Raw genomic sequence first — 9,649 nt, 5'->3', positions numbered from 1 at the left:
CAAATCAAATAACTAACCAAATTATTGGTTCGACGACAGATGAAATTGAATAATTATTGTATGATAGCTCAATAAATGCCACATCATAAAACCACACGCCAGACAGTATTATCTCATTATAATAAGAAGCACAGCCTGCGACAGGAAAAAGAAGATGTAAAAAGATGTATAAATGAATAACACCCACCACATTACAGTAAGAAGAATCAGTGCAGATAAATGACCAGGACACAAGGTGTGCATTGAAGTAGTTTTACTGTGACGCACATAATATCCAGCTTTAGCCAGACACTGCATACATCAAGGTCTTCACTTGAGGTCACCTTTTTCAACATAAAACGTCACCATTAACTTGTTTTATTTATTGCATCATGTATAGCAGGCATAACAGATATAGAGATTTGATTTATTTAAATAAACTTTATAATTCTCCAGAGTAAAAAACATTGTTCTAAAGACATAGCTCCAAGATAAGCAGCACAAGTGATGACGAGTTTGAAATGCAGAACATTTCAGCACTGGTTTCTTGTACTATCCTTCGGCCATAAAGATAAATATTTAATTCAGCATGATCAAATGTTACTGAATTTACCCATTTGTTGTTGGTTGCACAAAACCTGTCAAACATTAAGGCCAGTAATTCAGTCCGTCTAATTAGTTTACATTGGGTTGTTCAGAGCGTACTCATACCAACATGGTAAAATATGAGGTTTCAGAACATATCAATGATAAATAGAGCATAAAAATAAACATGATTTCCTGAATAACTGCGGAAAAGTAGAAAATGTAGCGTTTTAAAGTGGAACTAATTTGGTGTGTGCAGCCTTGTACATAAAGTACTGGACCTCTAAGCTCACACAACTCATTACTTCAGCTGTTTATCTCAAAGAGTGAGTTCTGCACACGTCTCTTTAGGCTGCCAGTCAATGTGCAGTGCAGACAAAGGTAAGCTTATACACATATACTGGACTCATACAGTCATTACTATAAATGTAAAGTGCTAGGCAAAGGGAACACGTTAAACTGCTCTTACGTGCTGGACTAAAGCTACGTACAGACCGCCGCGGCCTAATCGCGCCCGACGCAGAATTTGAGTGCGTGTACATTTGAAAGGTTTACGCACCGGACGCGTGCTCTCGACGCCCCGGGCACTGTACAATGGCGCGCGTACGGAGCGCTCGAGCTCTCTGCGCACATGCGCAGTAGAGGTGTTGTCGGTTGCGTTTTTGGTTTGTTTCTGTCTCTGTATTCCATCATACAGCTCCTTTCTCCCACACACGGCCACAATCAGTCTTTCGTCGGCCATTGTTGACAAAGAAGGAAGAAGTGGCTCTTCTTGAGGAATTCCACGGGGAATACCAAAAATGCGAGGAGCAATACGTACGTACGTCCCTGGAGCGTTAGCTCTGATTGGCTGCTGCGGCAGCTGCGGCGCATCTGCTGCAGAGACCTGAACATATTTGAGCACGTCAGACCTGAACATATTTGAGCACGTCGCGCCGGCCGCTTCGGCCGCCTCAGTCGCCTCATACGCGCGCTCAAAGCGTCGAGAGCGTAAGAAAACGCAATAATCGTGCCGCAAAAACAAAGAAATCGCACCGCGGATAACGCACTACGTTTACTATAGACTTTGAATGTAAACTGGACGCTTCGGCCGCGGCGGTGTGGAAGCCCCTTAATACAGTCTTGGTTTAGTTAAGACATAAAACCATTACATCTCCAACTTTAGCAGGCTATGAATAGTTATAATGAATAATCGGAGGCAAGCAGCGAGTCCCTCATCACCTCCCTTTTGTTCTTCCTTTTTTGAGGAGTAGAACAGAGCTGCTTTAATCATCACTGTGTCATGCAGCCAGTCTGCCTCTCCGACTCCGTTTCAATCCACTTTCTCTCCACTTCCACCTTCACAACAGAAAAAAGTTTATTTAGAAACAAAACTTTTGTTCCAACACATATTGGTGACATTTCAGACAAAGATCGTACTTGAACGTGGTAGCGGGTCCAGCTGGTGATGTGTTTCTGCGGTTGGATGTCGTTAGCCGTGCCCAGAGATTTGACCCTGGTCTGTGACACTACGGCCCCCATAATTTCACATTCCATAGAGACAAAAGGGTACCAGTCATTAGGGATCTCCTGATCAGACCCCAGCTCCAGCTTACAGGAGAATGAATGTGGTTGGTCCACTGCTGCAGAGAAGAAAGGCCAATTGTGTGAGAGTGAGATCATGCGTAGACTACAGTGCAGGCCTCAGATACAAAAATCACACGCTAAACAATAACAGAAATACACATGTGCGAAATAACATTTATTTTTCAGACAGATTTTTTTATTAGATACTCAACGGCTAACAACAAAATAGTGTTTTTCTACCGAGCTCGTGTGTTTTTCTACCGAGCTCGTCCACAGGAAACGCTCAAATATTTGATTGACATATCATTAGTATACATTTTTGATTAAAATGTGGAATGTTGTTTCATACCTGTATTTTTAGCTGGTAGTCTGTCGATCCTCCAGACGATAGCAGAGTATACATTCTCATATTTTACAGTTCCTATGGACACCTGCATGACGGGCTGAGAGTTTGTTGTACCGGCAGCTCCCAAACAGGTGTTTCTGTTCATGCGAGCCTTTAGGGATCTCTGGCGCAGTAAGGCCACAGTCTGTGTGACTTTGACCCAGTCTCCCGGCACTGGCACTCGGATAATCACATTCTCACACAGGGGGAATGGGTCACACAGGCCCAGGCCTGAGCTAAGGAAAGCTGGGGACATGTTTAAAAAGGCCTGCAGCTCCACATAGGCCCCCTGCACTGTTACCACGGCTTTCACAGAGAAGGGAGCTTCAGTGCAGCCCAGACTCATGGTCTTAAAGCGCATCAGCTCCACTCGGCACGCATCGGGAGGGGTGAATTTAATTAGCCGGGACATGTGAAATTCAGTCTCATTCACACATGTATGAAAATGACAGTCAGCAATCTCCATCCAGAGTTCACTGGCCTCGTCTGGCTCGTAACTGGGGTTATGCTGCTGCAGAAGCAGATCGTTCAGCGCCAGAAAACACTCAGATAATCCGTTCAGAAACGCAAGGCAGTGGATCTGGGAGAAAGCAGCCCTTTCCATGACCTCTCCAGACTTGTCCAGTTGTATCCAGATGTGGTCAGTGATCTGCAGGGACAGCTCCTGTTCCTCATAGTGCCGCCTGGGCTGGTGAGGTGCACTGAGCTGAAAGATCTCTTCCTCCATAGAGACCACTAGGTCCTTCATGTCATCATGTGACGTAGACCCCAGCTTGAGCAGCTGCTCCGCCTCTGCCTCATGGCTGACCTCCTGTTTGGGATGGAAGCGCTTCTTCTCAGTGTACGAGAAGTGCTCCACCTTCACAGTCAGGACTTTACGTGGTTCTCCATAACTTTCTAACTTCAGCTCCGACAGTCGGCACTGTGGGAGGAGCTGGAACTCTTTATAGGGCTTCTCCAGTCCTTTTTCATAGTACATCTGCAGCACACCTCCCGGCAGCAGTCGGAGATAGATGGGCCCCCACTGCCGCGAGGACATGCGGTTCTTCTTCTCTGGGATCCTCAGCATAACAGACCAACCATCTCTCTTCTGGCTCCGAAACAAGCCTCGAGGGACAAACTGAGGCGGGCCGTCCCGTACTACTTCATCTCTGCAGCTCAGCCGTCTCTCCCCGTCTCCTCTCTCCTCCTCTTGATCAGCCTTTGCCTTCAGGCCTTCAAGTTTGTGGCACACGTAAGAGAGAGAGTTTTGGAGATGGTCCCGTGGGGGCTCACTGCCATCTTTGGTCCGGATAAAAAAGCGCGGTAGAGTAGTGTTGTCTGTGTCTGAGTCTGACGAAGAGCTGTCCACATCTGCGCTGTGTCGGGACGCATGCCAAAAGGGGTTATAGTGTCCTGAGTTCCCCTGGAAAGAGGGGAAGGAGTTTGGTTCAGCTGAACTCTGAGCCTCAGACCCGGGAGAGGAAACCGAGGCAGCGGATGGGCTGGAGGAAAATAAGTCCTTGCTTTCCCATGAGCTGGAGCGAAACGGGGATGAGCTGCTTGGAAGCCCGCTCACTGGAGTGCAAAGAGGTGTGACACATGGTGCAAAAGAGCTGCTGCTGAGGCTGGACTGAGGAGAGTCCAGTGAGCTGTTAAAGCTCCAGGACGTGTCTCTGATAGGAGGAAGTCTTAGTTTGAGCCCATTTGGACGTGGCACTGAAGCTTTGAGGAGACCTGGTGTCTGCAGAGGCTTCTGAGGTGAGGCGAATGGTGCACTGTCATCTTCAAATGTCACCCAGTTTGAGTGGTTTGTGGAGCACATGGCGACCGGTCCACGCCGGGTCAAAAAAACTCTCTCTTTATGGAGTGGATTTGTGTCCTTCAGTCTTACCTGCAAAAAGAAAAGAAAGAAAAATATTTAGTTACAGACAGACAGACAGACACAGACACAGACAGACACACTAAAATGCTTTAATTAAGTGCAAACTTCAGATTTTATTATGGCTAGACAGCCTCTTATTATTAAGAGTTGCACCTTTCAAATTGATTTGATGAAGTAGTAGGCTGGAGAGTTAATTGGAGAACAAAGCTTCTTGGAGAAATTACAAGTCAATGTAAAAATTTGAACTGCCAAATTGGCCTGTGAAGTACTTTAAGAAATAATTGTGTATATTTCAGTAAGGTTATGGTGGGAAATATATCACAAAATGGACAATCTTAAATGGATAATATATATTTAGTTCCTTCATGTTTTGTGATAGACTTGAATCTCAAACAAGACATTTAATGGCCAAATTTTAGCACATTTTGATGCACTGATAAAATACACTGCCTGTCCAAAGTCGCCACTGGAATTAAACTAAGCAAATACAGAAGGTCCGAGCCGAGATGACCTTTCAGCTACAACACAGTATTTAAACCTATGCAGTGTTCACTCTCTCACATCATCAATACAACACCAACTGGTGAAAAACAATGCATTTTTTTTTATATTGCAGAAGCTTATTGAAACTCTGCCACAGCGAATGTGTGCTGTAATCAAAGTTAAAGGTGGTCCTATTAAAATATTAGAGTGTGTGCCCCCCCTTTTTTGGACAGGCAATGTAACGTCTTAATATTGTAATGGATCAACTCAAGATATGCATTTTTGTCAAAGTTTAGGGCTTATGGTACATTTTATATATCGTCCCTGTAGAGACGTGCCTGCTCTGCATTTGACCATCTTTAAAAGCCACATGTCAGGAGCATTGAGCACAGTACTGTCGCTGGAGTTTTGGGTTGTAATTTATTCAAATGTGCCTTGTGTGTCAGCAAGATCTGTCAATACAATAAATCAATGCATCGTCGGCGTTACTCTGTTTGATTGGATATTGATTAGACCCAAGTTTACAGCAAAACGGTATTAGAAGTGTGTGTGTGTGTGTGTGTGTGTCCTCCTTTAGCACATTCATTTAGACTCCCCTTGCTGATGTGAAAAAAACAGAATAGATATGAAAATTTAATATATTTTTCATATTTTGGATGTACTGCCCTAAAAGAAAATCCGTTGCAGTTATTGTAGTATTACCCCACACATCATAAAAGGGGTTGTGTTTTTATTGTGCAGAAAACATGGCCCGACTTGATTTTGAACCGCTAATAAGACGTAGTCAAAGACGAAAATAAAAGTATCTCATTATAACAAGAGGATGTTTTGAAAGTACAGCATGACAGACCGGCTTGTAATGTGGCACAAAGTTGTTTCAATAAAACTTCTATGATGGAAAAAATGAATATCAATTAAATAAAACCACTAGCATGTACGTTTAGCTTGGTATGAGTGAAGTGGCTTTGAGATTTACACAAACTTGCTGTTAATTTCCCACAGGCCGTCTTAGATGCATCACAGAGAAGCCATATGAGCAACATATCGCACGCTGCAATTACATCTGTCCCTCTTTCCGTCAAAATCACAGCCAAAGACACATCCACAGGCAAGATCCCCCCAAAGCTATAAATAAGCACAAGTAATTGCGGCTGTGCTGGACTGACACGTCTTCAGAAACACAGGAGGACATCGTTCTAATAAGTGTGTTTGCAATGACATGTGGACATCAAACTGCATCTGGTCATTTCTTTCTGCTGGAATCAGAGTTGCCAAGTCCGCTTCTTTATGGCAACTTTTATGGCTTCTCTTTTTGGAAAATTGCAAGCAAATTTGGAGAGTCATGGGTTGGCCTTTTTTTGGGCTTGAGACACTTCATAAAAGAGCTGATTATGAGCTTTATTTCAGGTCTGTTTCATGAGAATAGACAAAATAATTAACAGTTGATTCACATTTTAAAGCCGTTATTAATGCTGAATATGCTTTAAAAATATGTGCATCTCATTAGCACTTGTCGCACTTATTTTTATAAAAAGGTGTGATCGCTTGTTTGGAGCTTTTTTTCTTCTTTTTTTTCCAAAGGCTTGTTCGCTTGTTGCGCTCTGAAAATCTGCCAACCCTGGTGGGAATCCTGATACAGTTTTGTGAAGACAGGAGGAGACAGGGGAGGATGGGATCTCAACAGAGGACGCAGAGGCAAGCCCTGCAAGAAGAATCCAAGTCCGCCTCTCCTGGTTTCTCCAGTAAAAAAGGGACTAAGTCAAATCTGCGGAGGACAAAAGCATACATTCCACAAATTCCTCCGGGACAAACGGCATTCACGCAGGAAATACCAACTGGCTCGATATTTGATGAACTCTCCACAAATATTTAGGCAATCAAAGTACAAATTATTTATCGTAAATTGTGCTTGGTTGAAGCGGTCCAGTTTGCAAATAAGCAAAACAAAGAACACCAGTGGATCCTCTAAAACATGCACAATAGGCTAATCCCCCCTGACCAAACCTTGTTCTACATGTGTAGCTGGGTCAGGGGGGTATTGACAAAAACGGATATCCAAGTTATTTTTGGAGTATACCGATAACGAGAGTCAGATAATGTTATGTCAATCCAACGGAAATGTGTTAAAATATGTCTTTAAATGAGGTTTCATTATCAATCAAATGTGGAAACTAACCACAAAACTTTACTATAAATGGTTTACTTGATTGTATATGTATTCAATATTCAAATAACTTTTATTAAACATTTTATTTCATGTTATTTTAGCATAGTCTATACTTTTTACTTTTACTTTCTGATTCTGATATTCAAATGATAAAAAAATAGATCTGCAAAAAAATAGATATGCAACAATGGAATATAGAGTACATCGTTTATCATTTAAAAAAATCTCCCCTCTCTGCTGTAACATAAACTCCCAAATAAGAGAATAAAGTTATATTTCTGCACTTTGGTGGACATTTGTCTGATACTTGTAACACATTTCTGTTGGACTGAATCTAATAAATGAATATTATATAGAGATACTCCAAAACATATGGAGTTTATCCCACCCGCAACACAGATTTAGCGCAGCTGAGCTTGGAAAATACGATTGTCCATATCTGTTTGAGTGAATCATGCCTATATTATTATGTCTTCGAGTTAAAGCTGTGATTAGTTTGACGCTGTGCCTCCAGACTAGAGAGTATCCCGTCTAAACCACAAAAGCACAGCAGAGAACAAATTAATCAATGAATCAATTATAAAAAGTCACATGGTGCATTATTCTTAATAGAGTTGTCTTGTCTTTGTCATGTTATTACAGTAAAACCTCAAATGAGGACCAGTGTCTGTTCAGAGTCAACGCGAACTACAAAATTGGGTGATAAATTCCAGTCCGTTGATGAGTAACATGTTTTATTTTCTAACGACTCTAATTAAAATAATCATATCAACATCACATGCCTCTGAATGCTTTGTGCTTCAGAGTCAAAAGCAATGTTTTCCCACATCTGACATGATGACAGAGGGGAACATTTGTGGCGATAAAAATGCTGAAAACGAGAAAATAAAGTGAACGTTAACATCACATGCAGCTGCTTCCTGATAAAGCCACCGCATGAAGTTCCTGTATTTCCTGAATGTTTCCTGAAAAAGACAATAGTGAGGATCCTTTTATCATCTTAACACAAGCCTAATGTGGGAAAGCAGTGAGCGTTCAAAAGGTTTATTCATGTCAACTGCTCTGCATTAGAATACAAGATAATGACAAACCAGCCTCTCTTGTAACGCAGCAGTTTTCCAATGACAAGGCAACTTTAGCCAATGGCCTAGTTTTAGTTAACATTACAATACAATAAGGAGACAAGTTAAGCTTCACAAGTTGCACAATACAAGTCGTCCTTTAAAAATACTCAACCACAGTATATTAATTACAGGACATAAACTTAAATGTTATGAATAATGGGTAAATTAAGAAGAAATACAGAGTAGAAATGTGGGCTAGATCTGATAAAAACAACAAAACAGCACAAAGTAAAGCACCGCCCAATGAAAGCATCTACACAAAGTCCATTTAAAGGCACTTTGTGGTTCATAGCCATAAATGTAGGAAGAGTTATTAACGTGTCAGCTAAAAATATGGGCAAAATGTTGCTCAGTTCATAATCTTTTCTTAAAGGCACACTATGCAACTTTTCTGTTGGGGGTGGGGGGGGTCGGCCGCATACTTGGAGATGTTATTCATGACATCAGCTTCCAATTGCAAGCAACATTTAGAGGACTTTTTAACTTTCTTTTGCTTGTTCAATATATACATTGTTTTAAATTGTTATGCTATGGCAATTATCCTTATTATTAAATCATACTGATATCTATAGATTGCTTTATCTAGTATGTTCCACAGTATGGCATTAAACTATCCTTCTCCAAATAGAACAGCAGGTGATGAAACAAGAGAAAGTTACAGGTCATATTCACAGTAAGAATGCATGTTTTTCCAGGCTTCTTTCTCAATAAAAACATCTAAAACTGAATAAAAGCAAGTGGAGTTTTATGTCACACTGTGGAACACTCAAGGCAACGCAAAAACATCGCAAAAAGAGACAAAAGCAGCCGAAATCTTTCCCCACTCACTTTGCCCAAACGTTTTAAACTAACTGAAATCACCATAAGTCCCTAGCTGTTCAACACTGAGCTACAGTGTGTCAGAGAGTGACCACTGAGCTACAGTGTGTCAGAGTGACCACTGGGCTAGTGTGTCAAGAGGGTGACCACTGAGCTACAGTGTGTCAGAGTGACCACTGGGCTAGTGTGTCAAGAGGGTGACCACTGAGCTACAGTGTGTCAGAGTGACCACTGAGCTAGTGTGTCAAGAGGGTGACCACTGAGCTACAGTGTGTCAAGAGAGTGACCACTGAGCTACAGTGTGTCAAGAGAGTGACCACGGAGCTACAGTGTGTCAGAGAGTGACCACTGAGCTACAGTGTGTCAGAGAATGACCACTGAGCTACAGTGTGTCAGAGTGACCACTGAGCTAGTGTGTCAAGAGGGTGACCACTGAGCTACAGTGTGTCAAGAGAGTGACCACTGAGCTACAGTGTGTCAAGAGAGTGACCACGGAGCTACAGTGTGTCAGAGAGTGACCACTGAGCTACAGTGTGTCAGAGAATGACCACTGAGCTACAGTGTGTCAGAGTGACCACTGAGCTAGTGTGTCAAGAGGGTGACCACTGAGCTACAGTGTGTCAAGAGAGTGACCACTGAGCTACAGTGTGTCAGAGAGTGACCACGGAGCTACAGTG

The 9,649-nt window shown here is 42.4% G+C and overlaps 1 protein-coding gene across 1 annotated transcript; it reads right to left on the bottom strand.

Annotated features, from left to right (window-relative positions):
* Window positions 1-238: 238 nt before the first annotated feature.
* Window positions 239-4,388, bottom strand: ston1 (stonin 1). The gene is made up of 3 exons (XM_072437604.1): window positions 2,480-4,388; window positions 1,984-2,186; window positions 239-1,902 (listed from the first exon to the last, which is right to left on the bottom strand). Exons 1-3 carry the CDS (start codon window positions 4,317-4,319, stop codon window positions 1,837-1,839), a joined length of 2,109 nt encoding a protein of 702 aa, XP_072293705.1. The 5' UTR covers window positions 4,320-4,388; the 3' UTR covers window positions 239-1,836.
* Window positions 4,389-9,649: the final 5,261 nt, after the last annotated feature.

The sequence above is a fragment of the Eucyclogobius newberryi genome, unplaced genomic scaffold (genome assembly GCF_026437365.1).
Source record: "Eucyclogobius newberryi isolate DKJ021-1_F unplaced genomic scaffold, fEucNew1.0.hap1 SCAF_8, whole genome shotgun sequence".
NCBI classification, from domain to species: domain Eukaryota; kingdom Metazoa; phylum Chordata; class Actinopteri; order Gobiiformes; family Gobiidae; genus Eucyclogobius; species Eucyclogobius newberryi.
This window is presented reverse-complemented; position numbering and strand designations above follow the sequence as displayed.

What these genes read in the sequence shown, in the direction of transcription:
- ston1 (XM_072437604.1), bottom strand. Translation starts at nt 4,319, where the DNA reads ATGTGCTCCACAAACCACTCAAACTGGGTGACATTTGAAGATGACAGT. An exon ending in ACTACCAGCTAAAAATACAG is followed by an intron (nt 2,187 to 2,479) that starts GTATGAAACAAC and finishes TCTTCTCTGCAG; the next exon opens with CAGTGGACCAACCACATTCA. An exon ending in GGACCCGCTACCACGTTCAA is followed by an intron (nt 1,903 to 1,983) that starts GTACGATCTTTG and finishes TCTGTTGTGAAG; the next exon opens with GTGGAAGTGGAGAGAAAGTG.